Raw genomic sequence first — 27,865 nt, 5'->3', positions numbered from 1 at the left:
TCCTCTTGCCTTAGCCTTCTGACTAGCTGGGACTACAGGCGCACACCACCATGCCCAGCTAATTGTGTGTGTGTGTGTGTGTGTGTGTGTGTGTGTGTGTGTGTGTGTGTGTATAGACAGGGTGTCACTATGTTGCCCAGGCTGTTCTCAAACTCCTGGGCAATTGCTCAAGCAATAGTCCTGCCTCAGCCTCCCAAAGTGCTGAGATTACAGGCATAAGCACCACGCCCGGCACAATATTTATTTTTAACTATAAGAGCAATGTCGGCAGAGAGCGGTGGCTCACCCCTATAATCTCAGCACTTTGGGAGGCCAAGGCGGGTGGATCACTTGAGGTCAGGAGTTCAAGACTAGCCTGGGCAACATGGTGAAACCCCATCTCTACTAAAAATACAAAAATTATTTTGTAAATTAGCCAGGCATGGTGGGGCGCACCTATAATTCCAGCTACTCAGGAGGCTGAGGTGGGAGAATCACTTGAACCCAGGAGGCAGAGGTTGCAGTGAGCCGATCGTGCCACTGCACTCCAGCCTGGGTGACAGAGCGAGACTACCTAAAAAAAAAAAAAAAAAAAAAAAAAAAAGCAATGTAACATACAGAAAGTCTGGAAAATTAGGGGGGCGGAAATCCCTTGTTATCCCACAACAGAAACTATTGTTTATTCTCTTCTGATCTGCTTTGAGTCCATATTTTGGTCGTAAGGGTATTTGACATGTATTTGTGTGTTTTTTTAAAGTTTTAAATGTTTGATGAGATATATACAGAAACATGCAGAAAATATATGTGCAGTTTAAAGAATAATTAATAGCAAATGCCTTCATAATTCCCACCATGTAAGAAGCTCCCCCTACCATGGGCCCCTCCCTCCATGCCAGATAGATAACCACTGCCAGAGCAATAACCACTATCTTGAGTTTTCTGATTATCATTTCCTTGGTTTTTTTTTTTTTGCCATGGTTTTAGCACTAGATGCCTACATACTATAATTCCCATTTGCCTGTTTTTGATGGTTATGTGAATGGAATCATACCATATTTGCTCTTTTTGTTTGTTTGTTTTTGAGGCAGAGTCTCACTCTGTCACTCAGGCTGGAGCGCAGTGGTGCGATCTTGGCTCACTGCAACCTCCGATCCCCGAGTTCAAGCAATTCTCCCACCTCAGCCTTCCAAATAGCTGGGATTACAGGCACGCGCCACCATGCCCGGCTAATTTTTGTATTTTTAGTAGAGACAGCGTTTCACCATATTGGCCAGGCTAGTCTTGAACCCCTGACCTCAAGTGATCCACCCACTTCAGCCTCCCAAAGTGCTGAGATTACAGACATGAGCCACCGCACCCAGCCTCATATTTACTCTGTTATGTCTGCTCCTTTCCCTCAACTATTTTTTGCAAGATGCTGTATATGGCTGTAGTCAGTTCATACTAATTTTCAGCTTAAAAGAGAAGAAAGTAGTTTTATATTCCCATTCAATTTCTACCCTGAATCTAGGTTTCATCAGGTAGCCTGGGTTTGTGGTCCTTTCATGGTTAAGAAAATGCATTCTTTCCTCCTGCTTTCCCCAGCCCACACCTGAGGTCTCCAGCTGAGAAGAGCCCCCTGCCCCGTTTCCTGGCAGTGGGTGCGAGCCCTCTTCCAGCATTTGGCCCTCGTTCTAGGAAGCAGCCACTCCAGGAGCTGCTGGAGACCCTTGAGCTGCAGCTGCCATCCTTCCAGGGGAGATGATGGAATTATTTCTGGGGCCTGGATACAGCTGGCAAGAGCACGGGAAACACAGCAGGGCTGAGTTATCTGCCAGGAGTTGGTGCCGGGCGGGCGAGATGCTGGTGGTGGTGTGGTGCCTCCTCTGGTCACAGACGCTTGGCCTTCCCCAGCTAAAGCCCCAGTCAGGAGTCAGGGGTCCTTGTCTCCCATGTGTACACCTGTCTGTCCTTCTTCCAGGACCTGCAGGAGCTGGGCTTATGGAAGTGGTATTTACTCACACTTACTTTTGTGGGTCCTCAGCCTGCCCAGGCCTCAAGTAATGAAGCCTCCTGGCCTCAAGGAGTCAGCCAACACTTACAAGGAGCCAGGCTTCAGCCCGAATGCCCCAGACTGGTGCTGTGCACACTTGGGCTGGGAGGTGCACGTGAACACACATCAACACACAGCTAAGCTTGTCCTATCTCTCTCACACACACACACTCAGCTCTGGCTTCTGACAACTGCCCCATTCCTCTTCTGTGCCTTTGAACTAATCTCACTGAACAAGTGGTCGGCAGCTCCCATTTCTTACCACCCTCTCACAGCTAATCCTTTGCAATGTAGCTTTTGCCCTCTACACACTGATGGTCCTTGTTCATTAAGTCCAGCCACATGGGGCCGGGCCAACTCAGATGAACTCATGGGATTAAAACCTCTTACTTGATCTTAGCCTGTTAAGGAATCATCCCTGTGTATTTATATACACCTTCCCAGAAGCTATTTGTTTCATTCAACTCCTGCTTGCTTGGGGCCCAAGAGATAGGTGGCTCTTGATCTGTACTTGTGGCAGTTTCTTTTAAAAACTGTCTCAGGAGGCGGGGCATGGTGGCTCATGCCTGTAATCCCAGCACTTTGGGAGGCTGAGGCAGGCGGATCACCTGAAGTCAGGAGTTAGAGACCAGCCTGACCCACATGGTGAAACCCCATCTCTACTAAAAATACAAAATTAGCTGGGCATGGTGGCAGGTGCCTGTAATCCCAGCTACTCGGGAGGCTGAGGCAGGGGAATCATTTGAACCTGGGAGGTGGAGGTTGCAGTGAGCTGAGATCGTGCCATTGCACTCCAGCCTGGGTGACAGAGCAAGACTCTGTCTCAAAAAAAAAAAAAAAAAAAAAAAAAAAAACCTGTCTCAGGAGCAAGCCCTTGTTCACCATATTCACACCCATGACACTGGCCAATGCGGATGGTATTTCCCTCCCCGTACCCACTCCCGCACTCTGAAGAGGCTGTTCTGGTGCTGGGCTCTTACCTATAGTCTTGCCCACCCCCTGACCTACTTGTTCCGATTCTACCTTCTCTCCAGTGCAGTGACAAAGGTGGTAGCAGTTTTCCAGACGTGGATGCTTCATGATCTGGTGCAGATGGTCCCCAGGTACAAAAGCCCCAGTTCAGCCCTCCCCTAAAATGGCACCTGCCATCTATAGGCTTGATCCTGCCCCGCCCCTGGGTTAATGGAAACAGGGCCTGGTGGGACATTCAGAGACCTCCTCACTAGCCAATTTGGTATGGAAATATGTTTGTGGCTGTGGACAAGGACCCAGGGTGTCTCATGGTGGATGTAACATTGGACAGAGACTCTCTCTCTAGCCTCCGACTGCTCTGCCTGACCAGTCCTTCTTCCTGTGCCAGTCCCAGGCATTCAGGTTCTCCACTAGCCTTTGGAGGTGCCTGAGGCCCAGATGGAAGAAGGGGGACCTGCCCTTTTGCTCTCCTCAGTTCCTTGCCCCAGGATTGGGTTCTACTTCCAGAATCCCTCAAAACATTTTGCACAAAACTCCCAGGTAACCCAAATCAGGACCACCTCTCAGAGCAGTCTTCCTGGATGTCGACCCTGGCCTGGGTTGGATAGGAATCTGGGAAGAGTCTGAGGTTTCTGGATGGGGTGACTGGGGACAGGGGAGTTGGTTTTGGACAGGTTGAGTGTGTGCTGCCTGTGGAACCCAGTAGAATGGTCCAGTGGGCATTCGGATGGTATTAAAATGCTCCCACTCCTTCATTAGCTAGGCTTTCAGGTTCCTGCTTGCTTCAGAAAGTGGAGAACTGGGGGTTGTGAAAAGCTCAGTCACTGAGCAGGTAAAGTTTGATTGGATGTCGGGAGAGGTAGTCACGGAGTGGAAACAGCTGTGACCTTTTCTTTTTTGCTTGTCACCTAATTGCTATTAGTCATTAATTCATATAAAGTGGATACCTTTGAGAAGTAGGAGATGGTCAGATGAATGAGGTGTGGAGACTTAAACAGTAATGACATGCTGAGTTCACAGGTCTCTGTGTCATTATGACCTGCCTTACACGTAGGTCATAAATATTTTATTTCTGTCTAACTAAATTATAAAAAATGTACTTAATGATATTAAGCTGCAGCTACTTACCTGAAAAGGAACAAAATAATCGCCTCTGAAGTAACTACTAATTATACAATTTTGCAAACTAATAAATATTATTTTAAATCTACTCAATAGTTGATAAATCAATTATGAATTAATCATAAAATTCTGTGATTTAATATTAGTTAAGTTTTTACTGTTTACTACTTAGAAAGCCATTTACTTTTTTAAACTTAAATTTATTAACTTAAACCCTCAGCATTTCCCACTCATCTCAAACTCCCCTTTGGCTTTTGTGTTCTGTTGAACCTTTGATTTGTCGTGTTTCAACTCTAAGAGAATCCCTTCCCTGAGTGACCCCAGGATGCCTTATGTGCCAGCATCCTCCACAACCCCATTTTAAGAATGGCTCTCCCATTGAGAAGGCTGCAAAATGCCAGCCTACTGTTTCTCTCTCCTTTGTGCTGATCAGAAGAAAAATAGCTGTAGGTTTCCATTTTCCTTTCCACACAACTGTCGTGTGTTGCCTTTTGATCCTTTAGCAAATGTTACCTGCTTGGAGCAAGGGAAAACCATGCCAGCCTGCCTGTGTCCTCTGTGACCTGAGCTGACCTCACCTGCCCCTTGAGGTGCTACCCAGGTTGCCATTAGGCTTGGCTTAGATGCCACAGATCCTTCATGTCACATGACAGTGTTTTTGATATAACAGTCTTGTGCGTTTTTGATATCACAGTGACCAGTATCTGTAAAATCGTACGTTTTTCTGTGGATTCTATCAAAAGAGGAAATGTGAGTCTTAAACTAATGCTTTCTAAAAAGAGGAAATGCATGTCTTAAACCAATACCTTCCAAGTTCCCTTTAAGGTCTTTATGCAGGAAGGGTCCCCCTTGCACCATCCTGGCCTCAAGTGCCTGTGCCAAGCCCCAGAGGCCCCCAGCATCCTCCAGCTGAGTTGTTGGCAGGGGCAGCTGTGCGGGCCAGACTGTGCAGGCTCTCCTTGTCTCACACCTCCCTGCAGGCCCAGGGGAGCTGGGGAAGGCGATGACAGAAGCAGGCAATTCCAAAACACAGTGTTGGGCTTGGCATTTCTTTGGCAGGACTAAAACTGTGTACCTTCTAGGAGTGTAGGGTGTGTGCATTTCATGATCAAGAAGCAGCAGCTGCCATAACTTTGTCCACTCAGCAAGATGCTTCCTATGCAGTTCTGCATTGGAACTACTCCACAGAAGTAAAAATGCAGGGCATGGAAGGAAGGATTTTTCTGTTTTCCCACAAGACAGTGGTTGGATAACAATAATTGTTACTATTTTAAACATGAAGAGGTTTTCTCATGAAAGACTGCACTCCCTAGTTACAGTATTGTCCCCTCCCCACCATCCCACTTCCACCCCAAGTTCCCTATTCCCAGCTTGCACATCACCTTAACGTGAACCCATAAACGGTTCAGGAGCATAATGCCACAGGATCAGAATCCTCTTGGAGGAGACAAGCTGTGTATAACTGGATAAATCTAGGATTTGGGATATCCAAAGATAGCCACCATCTTGCTGTGGAAGGCATCATTACTTCCCTGAATAAATTGTAAATATCATAAGATCCCTATACTTGCAGTGTGACACCTTTCCGTTAGTCCTGGGCTGGTTCCCTTCAGTTCAAGGTCACTGTTGACAAAGTCCAGGGACTGGAGTGAAAATTGGAAGTAAACTTAATAGTCTATGCAGCTCTAGAATTCCATACTTCTGATTCTTTCTCCCTTTCTTCTTTCCTTCCTCTTTCTTTCCTTTCTTTTTTCTTTCTTTCTTTCTTTCTTTCTTTCTTTCTTTCTTTCTTTCTTTCTTTCTTTCTTTCTTTCTTTTTCTTTTCTTTCTTTCTTTCTTGCTTTCTTTTCTTTCTTTTCTTTCTCTTTCTCTCTCTCTGTCTCTCTCTCTCTCTTTCTCTCTTTCTCTCTTTCTGATGGAGTCTCACTCTGTCGCCCAGGCTGGAGTGCAGTAGCGCAATCTGGGCCCACTGCAATCTCTGCCTCCTGGGTTCAAGGGATTCTCCTGCCTCAGCCTCCCAAGTAGCTGGGATTACAGGTGCGCAGCACCATGCGCAGCTAATTTTTGTATTTTTAGTAGGGACAGGGGTTTCACTATGTTGGCCAAGATGGTCTCAAACTTGTGACCTCAGGTGATCCACCCACCTCGACCTCCCAAAGTGCTGGGATTACAGGTGTGAGCCACCGTGCTCAGCCACAATTTATTCTTTCTAATGGCATTTAACTGTCTGGATTTTTTCCCATTCTGCCTGAGATGATAGACATGTGTTTTTGAATTCTGTTGTTTGCATAGATAAAATAACTGGATGATCAAAGTTTTTGGTGAAACATATGGGCATATGGGATATAGCCAGAAGTCTTTAAAGGAGGTGACATTTATTTTAAGGCCCAGTTGCTACTTATGTTGCTCATTTCTGTCTAGTGTGATGTCTTAGTTTGGGCTGCTTTAACAAAACTACCATAGACTGGGTGGTTTAAACAACAGAAATTTATTCCTCACAGTTCTGAAGGCTGGGAAGTCCAAGATCAAGTTGGAGCTGAGGGTTCCTGTTGAGGGCTCTCTTCCTGGCTTACAGATGGATGCCTTCTTGCTATGCCCTCACGTGTCAGAGAGAGAGCGATCTCTCTCCTGTCTCCTCTTCTAAGGACACTAATCCCATTCATGAGGGCTCACAAAGGCCTCCCAAAGGCCCCACCTCCAAATACTGTCACACCAGGGATTAGGCTTTGACATATGAATGGGACACAAACATTCCATTCATTGCATGTGGTGAACCAGGGGGCCAGATATTGACTCTGTCTACACAATTATTGTGTTTTGGAATAAACTAGGTGACTTGAAGCATCATCAATTGGTAAAACTAATGCTGGCCTTCTAGAGAGCTTATACTTCTTTTTTTTTCTGAGACAGAGTCTCGCCCTGTCGCCCAGGCTGGAGTGCAGTGGCACGATCTCGACTCACTGCAAGCTCTGCCTCCCGGGTTCACGCCATTCTCCTGCCTCAGCCTCCCGAGTAGCTGGGACTACAGGCGCCTGCCACCACGCCCGGCTAATTTTTTTGTATTTTTAGTAGACACGCAGTTTCACTGTGTTAGCCAGGATGGTCTTGATCTCCTAACCTCATGATCCTCCTGCCTCGGCCTCCCGAAGTGCTGGGTTTACAGGCATGAGCCACTGCACCCAGCCTGGAGAGCTTATACTTCTTTCTGACCACAACCTCTGACAAGAATGTTACCTGGATTTGCTGCCTCTATTGGAGCAGAGGGAAGAGAGTCCCTTTATGGTGCTTAAGAGACTGCATAGTGTAGGAAAAAGAAAAGCCTGCATCACAATTGCCCTCAAACCTCTTCCCTTCTGGGGGACTTTCCTGAAAGGTCCAGAGTATCTACCCCACTCACCCACCCTCTGACTGACTCCATCACTATGTTCATACATGTGTGCACACACAACCTGTGCTGCAGAGAGAGACCAGCAACGTCTTCCCTTTGTTGAGTTCAGTAAAGACTAGCAGGGAAAGCTGTAAGAATAAGGTGTTAATGAGGTTACTGGGGAAGGTGAGCAGCATGATGAGTGTCCACAGTCCACAGCGAGGCGGGATTGGACGGGGTTAAGCATCTTGGGGACTTAGGCTACTTGGAAGGGTAGGAATGTGTGGGGAGGATACTGATGAAATAGGCTTCCTACCATCACCATGCAGCTAGTCCTACCCATTCCAGCTCTGGTCTCTGTAACCTGCGGAAAGATACCCAGTTTAGACCAGTATCTGTCAAGTTCACTTTTAGGTCTTTAGGCAAGAAGTGTCCCCTTTACACTTCAGTCACCTATTAAAGCAATTATTTGCATCTCTCTTGCTCCGTAGACTGAGTTTCTTAAGAGCAGGGCCTGTGGTTTTTTCAGAGTTGTCTCCAGTGGAAAGGAGTGAAGTTATAGAACACTTTAGTGCACACAAATGTCCTAAACTTTTAAGATTTTAAAAATTTAAAAAAGATATTCTCCAAAAGCACCCTGGGTAGGGAGCGTGTTAGGCAACTGTGCTATGAGATTATCCAAACAAGCCAGTGCAGGCCTAGAGGTCCCAAGATCTTGGGAACCCCGAGGCTGAAGCCCTGCAGGCTGCTCCAACGGCAGCCCATGTGGAAAGCTGGAATTCAGCACAATTGGGCCTGGAGGCTGGGCCAGCACTCACACTGCGGTGTCTCTACTGAGCTGCTTCAGATCTGGGGTCCAGCTCACCCCTCTTTCTGTATGGCTCAAGGCTAGATGCTTGTATTAGTCTGCTCAGGCTGTCATAACAAAATACCACAGACTGGGTGGCTTAAACTATAGAAATTGATTTTCTCACAGTTCTGGTGGCTGGAAGTCCAAGATCAGGGTGCAGCCGGGTCAGGTTGTGGTGAGATCTCTCCTCCCGGCTGATCAATAGCTGCCTTCTCACTGTGTCCTCACACGGCCTTCTGTTCCTGTGCCTGGAGAGAGAAAGCAAGCTCTCTGGCATCTCCTAACCAGGACACTAATCCTAGCAGATCAAGGCCCTGCCCTATGACCTCATTTAACCCTTAAAACTTTCTAAAAGGCCCCATCTCCAAATACAGCCACACTGGGGTTGGCTTCAGTGTATGAATTAGAGGGGACACATACATCTAGTCCATAATAACTCTAGAGACAAACTGTCTGGCTTTCAATCTCTGCTGTTAGAAACTAGTTGTGGGACCTTGAGGACATTCTTTTAACTTTTCTAAGCCTCAGGTTCTTCTTGGTAAAAATGGGGGCAATGATGGTACCTATCTCTGGGCATTGTAAGGATTAAATCAGATGATGTACACAATGGGCCTAGTGAAGGGCCCAGTATATAGTAAGTGTCTAGTAATTATTAGTTAGCATTATTAATAGAGTCCTCTAAGTTCTGAGAATGAGTTTTCTAGATGGTAGTCCTAGGAGTGCAGTCTAGCCTGGATTTCCAGGACCAGCCCAGGCCTGCGTGAATGGGATTCCTGGGCCAGAGAGGTTCTAGGGCTCCCCAGTATTCTGCAAGGGAGCCAAGCCTCTTCAGAGCCTCGTTAGCCTCCGGAGACTTCCAACTAGGAAGTGGAAAAAAATAGGCCGAGGTGGTGGCAGCCCAAGGGTTCTAGAGAAGGGGAGTAGTCAGCCCCATCTATTCCTCCCTCACCCATCTCCTTTCAAAAAGGATGGCAGAGGGAGGAACTGAGCCAGCTGGGTCTGAATGAAGGATCACGTTGGATTCCTTCTGGCTTCTTTTTAGTTAATAAATAAATAAATAACTTTTTTTTTTTTTTGAGACAGAGTCTCGCTCTGTTGCCCAGGCTGGAGTACAGTGGCATGATCTTGGCTCACTGCAATCTTTGCCTCCTTGGTTCAAGTGATTCTCCTGCCTCAGTTTCCTGAGTAGCTGGGACCACAGGCATGCACCACCACGCCCAGCTAATTTTTGTAATTTTAGCAGAGACGGAGTTTTATCATGCTGGCCAAGCTGGTCTCAAACTTCTGACCTCAAGTGATCCGCCAGCCTCAGCCTCCCAAAGTGCTGGGATTACAGGCATGAGCCACTGAGCCTGGCCTAAAAAAAGGCTTTTGAACATAAATTTTCAGATTATATGTTCCTCCTCCAGTTTATTGTGTAAAATTTGAAAAATACAGAAACCTATGAAGGACATAAAACTCACCTGGAAACCTTCTACCCAGAGTTAATTCCCTTAAGTCAGATAGACCTAAATCTGAAGCCCATCCCTCCCCCTGGAGTTGTGTGACCTTTAATGGGCTACTTGTTATTTTCAAAACCTCTGTTTATTCCTTAAAGTGAGGCTAACACTTCCTGCCTTGTTTCCACTTTGTGGGGGTTGCTGTGTGAATGCATGTAAGTGCCAGGCACAGGTGTTTATTTACTGAGAGCTCTTATTTCTATTGAAGACAATGTCCTTGGCTTTTGATTCTAGCATCAAAGCTCAGATAAGAATTCTCAGTAAGCTATTATCACACTGCTCTTTCAGGTTCTCCAACCTCCAAGCATGTGCTACAAGCATGTAAGCAAACCCATCTTGTCATTTACAACATTGACATAACGATTATGCAGCAGTTTTTCCAGCATAAGTATTCCTAGTTTTCCTCTTCCCTTAAAGCTGCTTTAAAAGGTGATGATTAAGCCAGACCTGGTGGCATGCACCTGTAGTCTCAGTTACTCAAGAGGCTGAAGCTGGAGGATCGCTTGACCCCAGGAGTTCAAGTTCAGCCTGGGCAATGAAGTAGAGAACTAAAAAAAAAAAACAATTTAAGGTGAGGATTATATCTTTGCACAGAGGATTGGGTTTGTTTCTTCCTCCGGCAAACTCTACTATCACCATCACTTCTCTCTTCTTTTTTTTTTGTCTTTTCTTTTCTTTTTTTTTTTTTTTTTTGAGACAGAGTCTTTGCTGTGTCACCCAGGCTGGAATGCAGTGATGTGATCTCAGCTCACTACAGCCTCAACCTCCTGGGCTCAAGCGATCCTCCCACCCACCCCCAAGTAGCTGGGACTACAGGTGCATGCCACCACACCTGGCTAATTTTTGTATTTTTTGTAGAAATGGGGTTTCACCATGTTGCCCAGGCAGGTCTTGAACTCCTGGACTCAAGCAATCCTCCTACCTTGACCTCCGAAAGTGCTGGGATTACAGGCATGAGCCAGTGTACCTAGCCCATTTCCCTCTTTTAAAGCAAACTAAGAACCTGGATCTGTCCTTTCCTAGTCACACTTGGGCTTGGCTTTGTAATGAGACAGAGAGAGAGAGAGAGACTGACAGACTGACTTCTGGGCTTCCTTTGGCCAGAGTGGCTCTGTCCACCACCCAAGAACCAAACCCATTTTCTTATTATTGCATATGAAATTAAAACTCCAGTTTTTAGATTTTAGGACAAAAGATCCCTTGAAATGTGTTCAGCTTCACCCCAGCTCCAGATAATAGGCTTGTGGCTGTGGCTGTCCCCTCTTCCCTAGTCTCTCCAGCCCAACTCCCCACGGCCTCTCTGCCCTGGCGCCTTCCACTCTAGGGGAGCAGGGCCTCTTCTCCCCAGAGGTCAGAATGATACCCTGCAGGGAGCAGATGCTCCTGGAGTACAGTTGTCACTCCCAGCCACCTGCTTTGTTTCCCAGCACTCCCTCAGGCAGCAGCCCCCAAGGGCCATGCTTTCCTTACAGCAGGAGAACCTGGTGGTTGAGGCTCCACATAAGCTTTCTTGTTTGTTGTTGAGATTCCATACACTCAAGTCTGGCCAACTTAGCAAAAAATAAACCGTTTCCAGGAGAACAGGCTATGATCTCCAAATATCTGACATGTGCCCTTACAAGAGGTACTCCTTTAATAGGTCCCCAAGGCCTTTTCATCCTGGGACACAGCCTTCCCAGAACTTCCCTGGTGACAGACAAAGTTAAATGATGAGGATGAGAGAAAATATGTTGCTTCCTTTGTTCTATTCACCATAATTAGCTGTGTTAGGAAAATTGAGCCTTATCCTGGACATAGAGTTGCCAAATATCCCTGAAAACAAACATGGAATTGGTCTACTACTCATTGCTTTAAACCATTTTGATTGTGTTAGAGTGCAACAAGTAGATGGGGCTATTTATTCATTTATTCACCAGTTTTGAGTATTCTGTACTGGATGCTGAGGATGAGGAGCGGGCGGAGACAAAGATGACTGATAGGACTGCCTTTGAGGACCCTACTCCATAGGTGGAGAGAGAATCTAGTGCCATGAAGGCAGTGGATCTAGTGAAGGCACAAAGAGTCAGAGAAAACTTTTTCAGAAGAGGGGACAACTGGGCCCTGAAGAATGAGAAATTTACTGCATATAAAAGTGGGCTTTATTTTACCTCAAGGACACACTGCAGTGGTGTAATCTCATTCCTGCTGGTCAGAGTTTGTCCTATATTTTCTAAGCCTAAATGTAAATATTTTCTGTTCATATACCTAAGGGTCAAGAGAGTTGCATATCTTTATTATTATTATAAATCCTTTTTTTTTTTTTTTTTTTTGAGACGGAGTCTTGCTCTGTGCCCCAGGCTGGAGTGCAGTGGCGCGGTCTCGGCTCACTGCAAGCTCCGCCTCCCGGGTTCACGCCATTCTCCTGCCTCAGCCTCCCGAGTAGCTGGGACTACAGGTGCCCGCCAACACACCCGGCTAATTTTTTGTATTTTTAGTAGAGACGGGGTTTCACCGTGTTAGCCAGGATGGTCTCGATCTCCTGACCTCGTGATCCGCCCGCCTCGGCCTCCCAAAGTGCTGGGATTACAGGCTTGAGCCACCGCGCCCGGCCTATTATAAATCCTTATTAGAATTTATATTATAAATATAAATATAACAATTTTATATACTTATAATTATATAATTATAATTTATATTATAAATATAAATCCTTATTATTATAGATAATTCCTTACTTATTTTGGATATTAACCAAAGTGTGCCCCCTGGATGGAATTTTAAGCAACTCACCATGACCACAGCTATCTGAGCTGCCTCAGCACTGGCCCCATTTCCTATGTGCACCCCATTTCACGTCTCAGGTCCCTGCAGTGGCTCCCCCACATCTTCACACTTGTCAAATCCACTCATTCTGTACCACTCCCACGAGCTCTCAGCCCCCAGCTTTGCAGAGCAGAGAGAATGCAAACCCGCTGATATGCCTGTCTCTTCTGCATCTGCACATCACCTCCTCCTACAAGCCTTTGACTTTAACCTCTCTGTGTCCCTTTCGTCTTTGGCGAGGTGGGCATAATAATACCTTCCCCACAGGATTGTTGGAGGGATCTAATCAAGCAAGCCATGTCAATTGACAAGTGAGGGCCTTGTTTGTTGAGGCCTTCTGTTAATGATGGTTGCCATTATTCTACGCTACCTCCTTCGGGAGCTCACATCAAAAATAGTCCCTTGATCTCTTAGACCTTTAATCTCTCCCTTGGCTCCTTCTTCACTCCCTGAAAAATATTAGTCCTAAAATTGATACTTTCCCTCAGCCATGCTCCTTGGGCCGTTTCTAGGCTTTCTTTACTCACAGAGATCTTGACGGCTGTATACGCAGTCTCCACAAACTTGCCTTCAATCAGAGTTCATCAAAGATTCACTGATTTCCAAAGCAGAGGTCAAGATCTTCTGTGGTCCTTGCCCCCACTTCACTGCATGGCTACATTTAATGCTAAGGGAAGGGAGCTCTACAGAGGAGGGAGTAGTCAGTAGTGTCAAATGTGGTTACTTGATGCATAATCCATTTTGAGTTAATTTTTATATAAGATTTTAGGTTTAAATTAAGGCTGGGCTTTTGGCCTATGAATATCCAACACCAATTGTTGAAAAGACTGTCCTCCCTTCATTGAATTGCTTTTGCACCTTTGTCAAAAATCAGTTGACCATAGTTGTCAAGATCATGCAGTCTTGATTACTATAGCTATGTAATATGTCTTGGAATCAAGTAGACTGATTCCTCTGACTTTATTCTTCTTTGTGGAGGTTGCTTTAGCTGTTCTAGTTCCTTTGCCAATCCACATATATTTTGACAATAACATACAAAAGATTTGTGCTGGGATTTTAATAGGAATTGCATTAAACATGTATGTCAATTTGGGGAGAATTGACACTATGTTGAGTCTTCCAATCCATGAACATGGTATGTCTCTCCACTTACTTAGATTGTCTTTGATTTCTTTCATTGGCATTCTGTAGTTTTCAGCATACAAGTCCTATGTGTGTTTTTTCTTTTTTTATATTGACAGATAAATCTGTAGGTATTTGTTGTGTGCAACATGATGTTTTGAAGCACATACACATTGTGGAATGATTAAATCCAGTTAATTAACAGATGAATTACCTCATATAATGAGAGGTTAGAACACTTGATAGCCACACTCAAAGCATTTTTCAAGAATACAATGTTATTATTAACTGTAGTCACCATGTTGTACAATAAATCTCTTAAACTTATTTAACTGAAATTTTGTATACTTTCACCAACATTTCCCCAACTCCCCTTTACCCCAACTACTCCAGCTGCTGGTAACCACCATTCTGTTCTCTATTTCTTTTCTTTTCTTTTTTTTTTTTTTTTTTTTTTAGACGGAGTCTCTCTCTGTCGCCCAGGCTGAAGGGCCGTGGCATGATCTCGGCTTACTGCAACCTCCGCCTCCCTGGTTCAAGCAATTCTCTACCTCAGCCTCCTGAGTAGCTAGGATTACAAGCACCCACCATCACGCCCGGCTGGTTTTTGTATTTTTAGTAGAGACGGGGTTTCACTGTCTTGGCCAGGCTGGTCTTGAACTCCTGACCTCATGACTCACCCACCTCGGCCTCCCAAAGTGCTGGGATTACAGGCATGAGCCACTGCACCCAGCCTCTGTTCTCTATTTCTATGAATCAACTTTTTTAGGTTCTACATAGAAGTGAGAGCATTTGGTATTTGTCTTTCTGTGCTTGGCTTATTTTACTTAACCTAATGTTCTCCAGATTTATCCAAGTTGTTACACATGGCAGGACCTCCCCTTTTTTTATGGCTGAGCAGTATTCTATTGTGTGTATATGCATCTTTTTCATCCATTCACCCATTGATGGGCACTTAGGTTGATTCCATATAGTGGCTATTGTGAATAATGCTGCAGCAAACAAGGAAATGCAGATATCCCTTCGACATACTGATTTCATTTCCCTTGGATATATACCCAGTAGTGGGATTGCTGGACCATATGGTAGTTCTATTTTTAAGTTTTTAAGGATTCTCTATACTGTTTTCCATAATGGCTGTACTAATTTACATTCCCACCAACAGTGTACAAGAGTTCCCTTTTCTCCACATCCTTGCCAACACTTGTTGTCTTTCATCTTTTTGATAATAGTCATTCTAACAGGTATGTGGTGATAATCTCACTGTGGTTTTAACTTGTACTTTTCTGATGATTAGTGATGTTGAGCACTTTTTGATCAATCTGTTGGCCATTTGTATGTCTTCTGAGAAATGTCTATTCAGGTTATTTGCCCATTTTTAAATTGAATTGTTTTCTTGCTGTTGGGCTCTTTCAATACCTTATTTATTTTGGATATTAACCTCTTGTCAGATGTGTATAGTTTGCAAATATTTTCTCCCATTCCGTAGGTTTTCTCTTCACTCTGTTGATTGTTTCCTTTGCTGTGTAGAAACTTTTTAGTTTGATGCAATCCCATTTGTCTATCTTTGCTTTTGTTGTCTGTGCCTATACATGTTTTCTTGGATTTATGCCTATTTCACTTTTTCTGAGTGTCCATGTGTTCATTGCTAGTGTACAGAAAAAAGTAGCCTTTTGTATATTGATCTTGTAACTTGTGGTCTTGCTTATTTGTTCTAGAAGATTTTTTTTTTTTTGGTAGATTTCTTGGAATTTTTTATGTGGATCATCATGTCATCTGCAACTAGGGACAGTTTGGTTTTTTCCTTTTCAATCTATATGCCGTTTATTTCATTTTCTTTCCTTATAGTGCTGGCTAGAATAACCTATGTTGCCTAGCAGTGGCAAAAGTAGACATCCTTGCCTCTGAATTGTAGAGGAAAGTATTTAGCCTTTCACCATTAAATCTGATGTTAGCTGTGGATTTTTTTGTAGGTGTTCTTTATCAAGTTGAGGAAGCTACCCTCTCGACTTTTCTGAGAGTTTTTATCATGAATGGGTGTTGAATTTTGTCTAATGCTTTTCTGTATCAGTTGACACGATTTTATGATTTTTCTTCCTTAGTTTATTAAGATGGTGGATTACGTTGATTGTTTTTCAAATATTGAACCAGCCTCACATTTTTTGAATAAACCCCATTTGTGTGGTGTCTAATTCTTTTTAAATGTTGCTGAATTCTGTTTGCAAATATTTTGTCAAGAATTTTTTATATCTATGTTCACGAGAGATATTGCTCTGTAGTTTTCTTTTTGTAGTGTCTTTGTCTGGTTTTTGGTATAAGGCTAATACCGGCTTCATAAAATGAATTGGGAAGGGTTTCCTTCTCTTCTGTTTTCTGGATGAGATCAGTATTAATTCTTCTTTAAATGTTTGAAAAAGTTCTCCAGCTTTTGAAAACTGTTGATGCTGGGGACCCAATCTGGCCCAAATAAATCTGAATCTCTGGGGGTGGGGCTTGGGCATACATAGTTGTCCAAAGCTACTCAGGTGAGCTTAATATGCAACCAGCTGTGGAGCTAAGTGTTGGCTGTGGACTTCTTGAAGCCAAAATAGGAGCATGAAGGAAGCAGAATCCATCTGAGGAATGTCATGAATTAAACAGCTGTGAGATTTGGAGAGTTCAGCTCTGAGACACACCCCCGGAGGCTCTGGTGTTTTCAGGATACCGTGCAGTGTAAGGGAGACATTTGTTGTATAAGACATGTGGGTTCGACTTGGCTACTTGATAACCATAAATTCCTTAGCAATTTCAGCTTTCTCATCTGTAAAATACCTTGGGTTGTTTTGGGGATAGTAGAGATATGAAAAATGAGATATGAGAGATAGAAAATGAGATAGTAGATGTGAAAATGCTTTGAAACTCACATAGCATTTTGGGAAAGTAAACCATGATGTTTCTGTAGGCCCCAGCTTCTCCCTTACTGCCACCATGTCCTGATTCCTAATAAGTCCCTCTGGGAAGCCAGTGGGAGGCTTGTGACTCCCGCTGGCTGTAGGGGAAACTTCCTCCTCTTCTCTGCTCACTTACCCTGACCATGGAATTTGGGCTCTGATAGGAGGGATGGGAAACTGGAAACAGTGAAGGGACTTTGACCTTGACCATGCTCACCTTCTTGTAGGAACATGCTTGCCAACTCAGCCAGCGTGAGGATCCTCATCAAGGGAGGCAAGGTGGTGAACGATGACTGCACCCACGAGGCTGACGTCTACATCGAGAATGGCATCATCCAGCAGGTGGGCCGCGAGCTCATGATCCCTGGCGGGGCCAAGGTGATTGATGCCACAGGGAAACTGGTGATCCCTGGTGGCATCGACACCAGCACCCACTTCCACCAGACCTTCATGAATGCCACGTGCGTGGACGACTTCTACCATGGGACCAAGGTAATGCTCCTGTTTGCCAAAGGTGGCTTCCTCTTTGGCTTTTTTATTATGCTTCTGGGGCTGCTCCAGACTAGACTCATGTGAGCCAGGTGCTCCCAGTGTATTGCTGGCAGGAGAAGGGTGTGTCAGGGCCACTATGGCACTACAATAGGGATTTGCGGCTTAACGTCACAGATTTCCATGATTACAGAAAAGGAGGCATTTAGGTCGGTTTTGCTAATCATATCATTTACCCAAGTACCCAGGCTGAGAACCGATTTTATTTTTATATTTTTATGTCATGTAATACAAATCTAGAGGAAGAAGAGAATAAGCTGGTGTTTGTTATTACGTAGGGGAGTGGGTTGGTCTGATGGGCTTCTTTGTGTATGATAAACTGAATTAAATTCCCAAAGACTGAAAGACAAATTTGCTTCTTCTAGATGATGAGACAGCTTCTATTACCTCTCCTAGCTTGCTTGTTATTTTTAAAAACAACTGGAAAATTGCTGGTGGTGGGTTCTCTTTTCAGAGTGAGTTACCTTGGACAATATTTAACAGTTACTGAGCTGGACCTGAGCTACTGTAAGTTCCTGAATGCCAAGTACAAAAATTCAGAAGAAAAATTAGGAGGAAACTACATTCTGCAAAAAGAGCCACGAATGGGCTTTTTTACCCTTCCCGTGTGCTCCAGACACCTCTGTCATTGCTGTCATCCCTCTTCCTTGTGATTTTCTATCTCATGCTGGCCTCTCCCTGGACATCAGACTATGGGCTCCTTGAGGGCAAGGCCTGGCCATTTTCCTCTGCTTTGCCAGAGCCTGGACTGACCTCGAACTAGAGTAGCTGTCCTGTAAGTGTGCAGGCAGAGGCTGGGCCTGGGGACACAGCTTGATGGACCAGCCCCACCTCAAGCAGATGGCCCTTAAGGTCTCCTTGAGGACAGGCCCCCTTCCCAATCCAGGGGCTGCAGACCAGACCCTTGGAAGGCTGGGCTATGAGGAGTCACAGTAGCCATTGCCCGACTGTGCCAAGGCAAGGATGCTCCCTGGCTTAACCCTCTGGCATCAGGGCTACACCTGCTCACTCTAGCCAAGTCCAGGGAAGAGAGGTGGTAGGCCGACTCTCCTTGCTTTCTCCTCTGAGAATTCCCCCGGGCCCTGCAAGTGATGTTTTGATTATGAAATGGGGAGCCCCATCCTCATAAATTCAGGATCCTCTTGCGGGGTGCCTGGTGACAGTCGGGACCTTTCTGAAGTGAGTGAGCATATCCAGCTCACCATCCTCACGCACTGAGCCAGGCCAGGCCTGTGGTTATTGTCATTTTCACTCAAGTATAGCATATATACAGAGAAGTGCAGAAATCGTAAGTACACAGAATTGCCACCATTGAATACACTTCTAACCAGCTCCCAAGTCAAGACGCAAAACTTTACCAGCACCCGGAAGCTCCTCCAGTCACAGGTTCCCACCAGGGATAACCACTATCCTAACTTCTAATAGGCTTTTTTAAATAACAGCTTAATCGAGATATAATTTACATATCATACAATTCACATATTTAAAGTGTGTAAGTCAGTGGTTTTGATATATTTATCACAGCTTGGTTTTGTCTATGTAGATGAAATGAAGCAGTATGTACCTTCGTATTGGCTCCTTTTGCTCCAAAATTCATAAATTCATTCACTTTCATTGCTTAATACTATTCCACTGTGTAATATACCACATAGCAATTATCTCTCTGTCAGTGGCCATTTAGGTCATTGCTTGTTTGAGGCCATTACAAACATTGTCACTATGAACATGTTCTTGCACATATCTTCAGCAAACATGTCTGTACACATTTTGTTGGGCACATACTCCTAGGAATGGAATTGCAGGACCCATAGGGTACACTTATGTTCAGCTGTAATAGGTAATGCCAAATGGTTTTCCAGACTGGTTGTAACAATTTATGCTCCCAGCAGTAGTGTAAGTGAGGCCACAGTATTTAACATTGACATCACCAGTCCATGCTGGGGTCCATTCTGTAGTATGCTCAGGCCTTGCACTAAAAAATGCACCTTCCTAGTTACTGTCCCTGTTTTGAGGAGTCTTTAGGCCAGGGTCAGATGCCACACTGTCACTATGCTGTCTACCAGCCTCGCGGTGGGCAGACTGGCCTCCTTTGTCTCATTTTCCACATTGTCATCTGCTAGGGCCTCATTAGCCAAGAATGACTGGTTTTCCCCTGAGAGCCATCAGCTCTTTACAGCTGATGAAGAGCTCTGCACACGTGTCTTTATGCAAGGTGGTGGGTAACTCGATCTTTTCTGCTTCTCATCCACACAAGCAGCTGCCTCCAAAAAACATCTAAAGGCCTCTGTGTGATGAAAGGCCCCAGATCTCCCATTTCTGCAGGTTCAGGCTGCCTCAGGAGCCCCAGTCCGTGTCAGGCCCTAGTTGTAGGGAATTTAAGAGACCACAGACCCTAAGCCACCCTGGCAGCTGGTATCACTTAAACTGACACTTTGTTATATCCAGCCCGAAGCAAGATTGTAATTGTCCTTGTGCCCCAGCCCTCACATTAAGCCTCTGTCGTGGTGGCCTCGTCCTACCTGGACTCCATTAGTAGATCCTGCCCAGAGTCCTGAAATTCCTACCCTTGACCCCTCCACTCCACACCAAGATTTCCCCTTTACGTTGTGGCTCCTGCAGCCAAATGGTGTGGCTTCCCAGTTTCTGAAAATCTCCCGGGGAGAAAAAATGCTCTGCTACTGAAACGCTGATGGGGACGGGTGGATTTAATTATTCACACCGCCTGCGGTACCCTTGCAGAGGCTGTGCACCCTGATGGACCGCCGCTGACCTACTTAGCATGCTCTAAGAAAGGTTGATTCACTTTAAGCATCTGGGTTTATAATAGAACAGTAATCCCAAGGAAAATCTCACCCGAACGATTAGCCAAGAAAGAAGGAGAGATCAAGTTGCATCTTTTTGTTCTTGTCAGACAGATCTCGGGGCCCTGAACCCTGCACACAACACCCCACCCCTGCCCCGCCCCACCCCAGCTAGCGTCTGCTTGTTGATTTGGCAGCAGCAGCAGCCAGACTAGGAAAACAAAACAGTTGAAAGCCTGGCCTTTCCGAGAACATCTGGGCCTCCATTGTACTTGGTCTCCAGGGATTTCTCTCCAGTACTTCTTTAGCCCACGCCTCGCTGGCCCCAGCCTCTGAAAGAGGCTGTGGCAGGCTCTGCCTGGCTCCCCTGCTCACAGCCTGGTCACTTGACCCTCCTCCCTGCCCCAGGCAACACCCCCACAACACCCCACCACCTGCAGGCCCCGCCCTCCCCAGGGCCAGAACTGGAGTCTCCAGATGGTGCCAGGACCACCTGCTGGCTAAGAATACAGACCTCATTCCAAAAAGGAGGTTATCTCCGTGGGGTGGCAGGGGGAGAGGGAGTGAGGAGGGAGAGCCAGTGACACCAACTGTGTTCAGAAGGACCAGAATTTTAGTCTGGTTGCAGGGTCTCGTATTATTATTATTCTGCTTAAGTAGATGTTGCACTTAGTCTCTTTCATACGTATCTAGTATTACAGAGTAAAGAATGTTCTTACAGGCTCTTGAGCTCCACCCACCAATGACTCTCCAGGGCCAGGTGAAAATATCAGAATCAGGTTTTTAAAACTACAAGCATTCATAAGCAAACCAGGTATGTGGCAAAATAAAAATAAATATAGGTACCAGCCCCTCACTAAGATATTGATAGAGAGGACAGACACGTGCAACTGAACAAGCTTCCTATGTGCCTTTTCTGCCTCCCTATCCCTACAAACATATTTTAAGAACCGCTGTGTAGGCCAGTGATTTTCACCCTTTGGAAGCAAATTACATCAGAACTGTCAGAGACGTGTGAACCAGAGCAGCTCCATCTTAAATAGGGGCTGGGTAAAATGAGGCTAAGACCTATTCGGCTGCATTCCTAGATGGTTAAGGCATTCTAAGTCACAAGATGAGACAGGAGGTCAGCACAAGATACAGGTCATAAAGACCTGGCTGATAAAATAGCTTGCAGTAAAGAAGCTGGCCAGGTCCCACCAAAACCAAGAGGGCCACAAGAAGTGACCCCTTGTCGTCCTCACTGCTACACTCCCACCAGTGCCATGACAGTTAACAAATGCCCTGGCAACATCAGGAAGTTACCCTAGATGGTCTAAAAAAGGGAGGCACGAATAATCCACCCCTTGTTTAGCATATCATCAAGAAATGACTGTAAAAATGGGCAACCAGCAGCCCTGGAGCTGCTCTGTCTATGCAGTAGCCATTCTTTGATTCCTCTACTTTCTTTCTTTCTTTCTTTCTTTTTTTGAGATGAAGTCTCACACTGTCACCCAGGCTGGAGTGCAATGGTGAGATCTCGGCTCACTGCAACCTCTGTCTCCTGGGTTCACACGATTCTCATGCCTCAGCCTCCCGAGTAGCTGAGATTACAGGTGCACACCACCACACCTGGCTAATTTTTTGTATTTTTAGTAGAGACGGTGTTTCACTCTGTTGACCAGACTGGTCTCAAACTCCTGACCTCATGATCCACCCGCTTTGGCCTTCCAAATATTCCTCTACTTTCTTCATAAACTTGCTTTTGCTTTGCACTGTAAACTAGCCCTGAATTCTTTCTTGCATGAAATCCAAAAACCCTCTCTTGGGATCTGGATAGGGACCCCTTTCCTGGAACAGAACCACTTGGGGAATTTTTGAAAGATCCAGTGTCCAGTCCCCAGCCCAGCCCAGTTCACTCTAGGTTTGCGTCCTCCCCGTCATCCCTGGTGATTCTGAGGAACTTTGAGGGGTTTGAGTGGCACAGGCTGTACTTCTGTTGCCCGTCCGACCCTCACCTTGTGAGCCAGGGCTGACATCCGAATCCCCTCAGTCTGCCTTGGGGAAGCTTGAGCCTGTCTTGTTTTGACCTTGCTGGTCTTTCTTATTTTCTTCTCTCTTTCTATTCACATTACAACACCCCCTAGTCGGGCTCCCAAACTCCAGCCTGGGGCCCAGAGCTTCTGTGCTTGTTAAGTTCCCTAACCCGGTGTCCTGCCCTACTGTCTGTACCTATGGCAATCATCAGTGAGAGAGAAGTTGGCAGTGGCAGAGATGCCATCAAACAGAAGTCAGTCCACTTGGGGCTGGCCCTCTTCCGTGAGGGTCCAGAGACTCCCTCTTGTCTGTGCCAGAGGCTATCTGGTCCCAGAGACAGCTTCCCACCAACTCAAAATTAGCATTGGGATATCTTAGTCAACCTGTGGGGGAAGCCGAATCCTAATCAAGAGTGCTTGTGCAGCATGGGATCGGCCTAGGGGACAGCCAGTCGCGCAGGCTAGGGTGGCCTGCCACCCCTCACCCCCATGGAGGATCCTGCCCCTCCCTGCCCTCCCACTGCAGAGGACTGGGCCCCATCTGGTAGGGCCTGAGGTATGCGCCGCTAGGACATCAATAAATTCTTTTTGGTGCCCAGCCCTGCCGACTTCCTTACCAAGGATCCTTTTGTCCGCTTGGCAGGTTGCTTTTGCTACTTTTGTCTTCAAAATGCGCTCTCGTGGAATGAAGCCTATAAATGTGGCTCACTTCCTTTCTTCTTTTTCTTCAATTCCAGTATTCTGTTTCTGTTAAATTCTGGCCAAAATTTCTTTCCTGTCTTTAAGCTCTGCAATGACACTTCCTGCTCATGGGGATCCAGACTCACATGGTCTTGCTTATTAATTGATATTCTCAAGTTTTCGTATCTCTCCATCCCTGCAAGAAGTTGGATGGCACCTTAGAAATCATCTGGTCTCGCCCACCCATTGATAGGAGACCCAGAGAGGATGCATGAACCTGCCACGTGCTGTGGCTCATGCCACTAATCCCAGCACTTTGGGAGGCCAAGCGGGGAAAATCACTTGAGCCCACATCCCAGGGCCAGTTGGACCAGAAGGCAGGTTTCTCAGCCTTTCACCACCCTGTTCGGGGCCTCCTGAGACCTCAGGACTGAAAAATCACCCCTTTCAGCCTGTGGTCTCTTGGTTGGCTGTATGCAAATATTTATCTTGCTATTCTGTGGCCCCAAATTTTGCTGGACCAGATGAGGGTGTCTCAGAATGGATTCACATCAGGCAGGCAGCTAAGCAAGGTCTCTGCCTGTCCAAGACAGTAGCTTTATGAAATGCCGCTCCTCCCTGCAGGAATAACTGATGTCAGCACCTTAGAGCTGAACAGTTTTTACTATGTATAAATGGTGTTTGTAAGGGTTAGATGAGATGATGCATGACAAATGCTTCACACAGTCCCTGTCGCAGAATACACATAAAATAAATGCTACCCCCCAGGCTGGGACTACTTCCACCCCAGGCTCTTTTCTTCCAGTTCCTTGAGAAAAGATCCACCCACTTTAGCTTCACGATGAAGTTGCTCCACTGTGCACCGAGTGCCCATGCTACCTGTGTCCCTGGGCTTGGCCAGCAGGCACCCTGGCAGGCCTTCTCTGGGAATCGGCCCTCACCTCCCAGCTCGTTTTCCATGCTCATTCTTCCTGCTGCCCACCACCCCTCCGGCCTAGCTGTGGGGGCTGGGATTAGCATAGCTGGGCTCCTCTCTCCACTTTCTTCTGTGACTCACCCATAGGCTGTAAAGAGCCCTGTGAAGGCTTCATGAAATGACTTCCCCTCCCCCACCACCTGGAGGACATCCCTCTACCCCCTCCATCAGTACTTAGTCTGCTTGTAGAGGGTATGTTAGTTTTCTGCTGTGTAACTAATTGCCTCAAATTCAGCAATTTAAAACACCCATTTATTAACTCACAGTTCTGTACCTAGAAATCTGAGCATGGCATGACTAGGTCTTCAGCTCAGAGCCTCACAAGCCGCCATCCAGGTGTCAGTGGACTGCATTCTCATCTGGAGTCCAGGGTTCTCTGCCAAGCTCATGTAGTTGTGGCAGAATTCCCTTTCTTGGAGTTCAAGGACTGAGGTCCCTGTTTCCTTGTTGGCTGTCAGCCTGGGGCGGATCTCAGTGCCTGGAGGCTGCCAGCACCCTTTGCCACCTGCCCCTTCCATCTTCAAAGCCAGCAACAGACTCACCTCAAGTCTCTCTCCTGTTTCAAATCTCTGACTAGAATCTCTTTCACCAAGAAAAAACCCATGTCTTTTTTTTTTTTTCTTTGAGACAGAGTCTTGCTCCGTCACCAGGCTGGACTGCAGTGGCGCGATGTCGGCTCACTGCAACCTCCACTTCCCGGGTTCAAGCAATTCTCCTGTCTCAGCCTCCTGAGTAGCTGGGACTACAGGTGCCTGCCACCATGCCCAGCTAATTTTTGTATTTTTAGTAGAGATGAGGTTTCACCATGTTGGCCAGGATGGTCTCTATCTCTTGACCTTGTGATCCACCTGCCTTGGCCTCCCAAAGGGCTGGGATTACAGGCGTGAGCCACCGTGCCCGGCCAACCCATACCTTTATGAGCTCACCTGATTAGCCCAGACCCACTGAGGATAATCTGTTGCCATGGAATATAACCTAATCATGGGCATGTTTTCCCATCTTATTTACAAGATCCCTCCCACGCTCAGTGAGATGCAGTTATGCAGGGGTGTGGGTCACTAGGAGTCATCTTAGAATTCTGCCTACCCTACGGAGTCACATGCAAAAACATGGCTATCCTATAGACATTTTGCCCTAGTACATCTCCACTCAACCTATTTTGCTTAAACTACTTAAATCATAATTTATTTATTTATTTTAGAGATAGAGTCTGGCCCTGTCACCCAGGCTGGAGTGTAGTAGCATGATCATAGCTCACTGCAGCATCAACCATCTGGGCTCAAGCCATCCTCCCACCTCAGCCTCCTGAGTAGCTGGGACTGCAGGCACATGCCACCGTGCCCAGCTAAGTTTTTTATTTTTATTTTTTGTAGAGACCAGATCTTGCTATGTTGCCCAGGCTGGTCTTGAATTCTTGGCTTCAAGCAATCCTTCTGCCCCGGCCTCCCAAAATGTTAGGATTACAGGCATCAGCCATTATGCTCGGCCTACTTAAACCTTTTTAAGACTCCACATTTACATTTTTATTTATTTATTTATTTATTTATTTATTTATTTATTTATTTTATTTTTTTGCGATGGAGTCTTGCTCTGTCACCCAGGCTGGAGTGCAATGGTGTGATCTTGGCTCGCTACAACCTCCGCCTCCTGGATTCAAGCAATTCCCCTGTCTCAGCCTTCTAAGTAACTGGGAATACAGGCACCCGCCACCATGCCCAGCTAATTTTGTATTTTTAGTAGAGATGGGGTTTCTCCATGTTGGTCAGGCTTGTCTCAAACTCCTGACCTTGGGTGATCCACAAGCCTCAGCCTCCCAAAGTGCTGGGATTACAGGCGTGAGCTACTGTGCCCAGCCCACATTTACATTTTTAAAATCAAAAATCACCTTGGCACCCCTTCACCTCACAGCTTTCTCTATGCCTGATGCCGTGTCCCTGCAATGACTCCCTGTTGTCTAAGACATCAAGTTTGGATGTATGGGTCTTCCCCCTGGGCAACCCCCAATCTGACCTTGCCCTCCCATCGACCCCTCATGGCCAGCTGCTCCCCACACGCACCCATCCATCAGGAAGATGCCCTCCATGGACATCCCATGCTGCCTGTTGCCATCTCTCTCCGCCCCTGCACAGAGCCCCTCCTTCAAGGCGAACAGCCTCTAGTCGCACTCCTCCTCCAGCTAACCCAGCTCCAGGATGTCACTTTCTTCTCGCCAGCTGAAATAACTTGTCATCCTAGGGCTTTCAAATTGTTTCCCATGTTAAGTTTTTTTCTCAACAAGATTGAAGACCCTTTGAGGAGCAGAGACCACGATTTAACTTGTGACTCGCCACAGAGCCCATATAGCCCTAAGAGTGTAGTCGACATCCAAGAAATGGATGTCAGCATGGAGTGGGAGTTATCAGCACAGACTGGGGCTATGAATGCTGGAGTTCGGATTTCAGCTCCACATTCACTTGCTGTGTCGTGTGGACAAGTTAATCTCTCTGTTCCTCCATTGTCGTATGTCTTTATAAGTGCTAATTGAGTTATTATTTGTAATGAACTTAAAAGAATACTTGGTGCTTATTAAGCATTATGTGAGTGTTTGTTAAATAAATAAATAGGTCATGTTGATCAAAGTCAGATCCCTTAAAAATCCATTTGTACAAGCATACATATAAAACAGTTGAGCATCAAATAGGAACTAAAAGAACTGGATTTCATTCCTACCGTTAGAATTTCTGTGTGTGTTTCAGATTTCGAACAGAGTCTGATAGTAATAGTGATAAATTCTAGAGGATTTTCTGTCTTCTCTCTTTCTCTTAAAGGCAGAAATAGCCAGTAATAAACTCTGCAGGCATCAGGAGCTATTTAAAGGTGTCCTGCTTCAAACCAGCTACTTGCTTAACAAAACCTTGCTGGCAACTTTCATTCTATGTGTACATTAATTGGTAGGCCAAAATGTAGGCCAGGTTGATCCTTCTTAGAACTGATGTGAATGAGGAGATCTATCGTTTCTTATAAGTTTGTATCTCTAGTATTGGGAAAAAAACCTCCTATGGTGACCAAGCAGCTCCTCAACTTCTAGAATAGTGTTTGCAAAGAATTTATCAATGCAGATTATTGCATTTTTAGAACCTTTGATTCAGAATAAAATAAATACACCCTCTGTGATTGAGGCCAAGTGTCCTGGCAATCTTTCATGCTTAGTACAAGAAGCTTTGCTTTATGCTGTCATCCACTGGAATTTATAAAAGGAAAAAAGGAAGAAGAAAAATATATACTGTATGTGCACTTCAATGATACATATTGCACATGAATGCCATTTTTCTCCCTTCTTCCTCTTTTTCTTTTCTTAAATTAAGCTCGTATCTTTTTTAATATTTCAAGAAATATTTGAATATGGCCTTTTCTCAATTGGAAATATCTGTTCTCCCAAACCTCACAGAGGTTACCTTTGAAGTTGCCATATTTGTGTTGAAAATAAGGGACATATCTCGGTTCATTTACAGGTAGAAATTTGTGTAGGTGCTGGATCCTCTCCCCTATATAGTTTCAGCCTCATTGTTCCCTTGGGTTATTACTGCAGCCAGCCACATTTTTCTCTCCTTCTGATGCTTTTTTGTTCCTTGTTGACTAAAACTGAAGCCCTATAAGGATCTTTAATTAGTAAGTAAATGAATATAAAACTGTGGGCCGACTACTGTAAGAACGTTCTCACTGACCATTGTTTCTCACTCATACTGCACACACATCACACACACCATCTCACACTCACATTCACACCATCTCACACTCACTCTCACACACACAGTTTTAGAGCTGGAAGTACCATTAGAGATTAATAAACACTGCCCCTAATTCATAAATAATTTTCCTGTTTAGACTTAAACGATCCACAGTATTCTCAATTAATATTTTAAAATAAAATTAAACAAGGCGGGGCTCAGTGGCTCAGTGGCTCACGCCTGTAATCCCAAAGCTTTGGGAGGCCAAGGCAAGAGGATCACTTGAGGCCAGGAGTTGAAGACCAGCCTGGGCAACATAGTGAAACCCCATCTCTACAAAAAATACAAAAATTAGCCAAGCATGATGGTGTGTACCTATAGTCCTAGCTACTAGGGAGCTGAGGCAGGAGGAGTTTGAGCTCACTTGAGCTCAGGAGTTTGAGGCTGCAGTGAGCTATGAT

General features: G+C 45.5%; 1 protein-coding gene across 3 annotated transcripts in view; it reads left to right on the top strand.

Annotated features, from left to right (window-relative positions):
* Positions 1-27,865, top strand: part of DPYSL5 (dihydropyrimidinase like 5) — a 138,373-nt gene that overhangs the window by 69,327 nt on the left and 41,181 nt on the right. For all 3 annotated transcript variants that reach the window (XM_055253999.2, XM_055254000.2, XM_063623932.1), the window contains exon 2: positions 16,903-17,167. In XM_055253999.2, the coding sequence (XP_055109974.1) occupies positions 16,907-17,167 (261 nt within the window). In that variant the 5' untranslated portion in view covers positions 16,903-16,906. The remainder of the gene's footprint in view (positions 1-16,902; positions 17,168-27,865) is intronic.

This window comes from Symphalangus syndactylus, chromosome 18 (genome assembly GCF_028878055.3).
Source record: "Symphalangus syndactylus isolate Jambi chromosome 18, NHGRI_mSymSyn1-v2.1_pri, whole genome shotgun sequence".
Taxonomy (NCBI): Eukaryota; Metazoa; Chordata; class Mammalia; order Primates; family Hylobatidae; genus Symphalangus; species Symphalangus syndactylus.
Note: the sequence above shows the minus strand (reverse complement) of the source record. Positions and strands in the feature narration are given on the sequence as shown.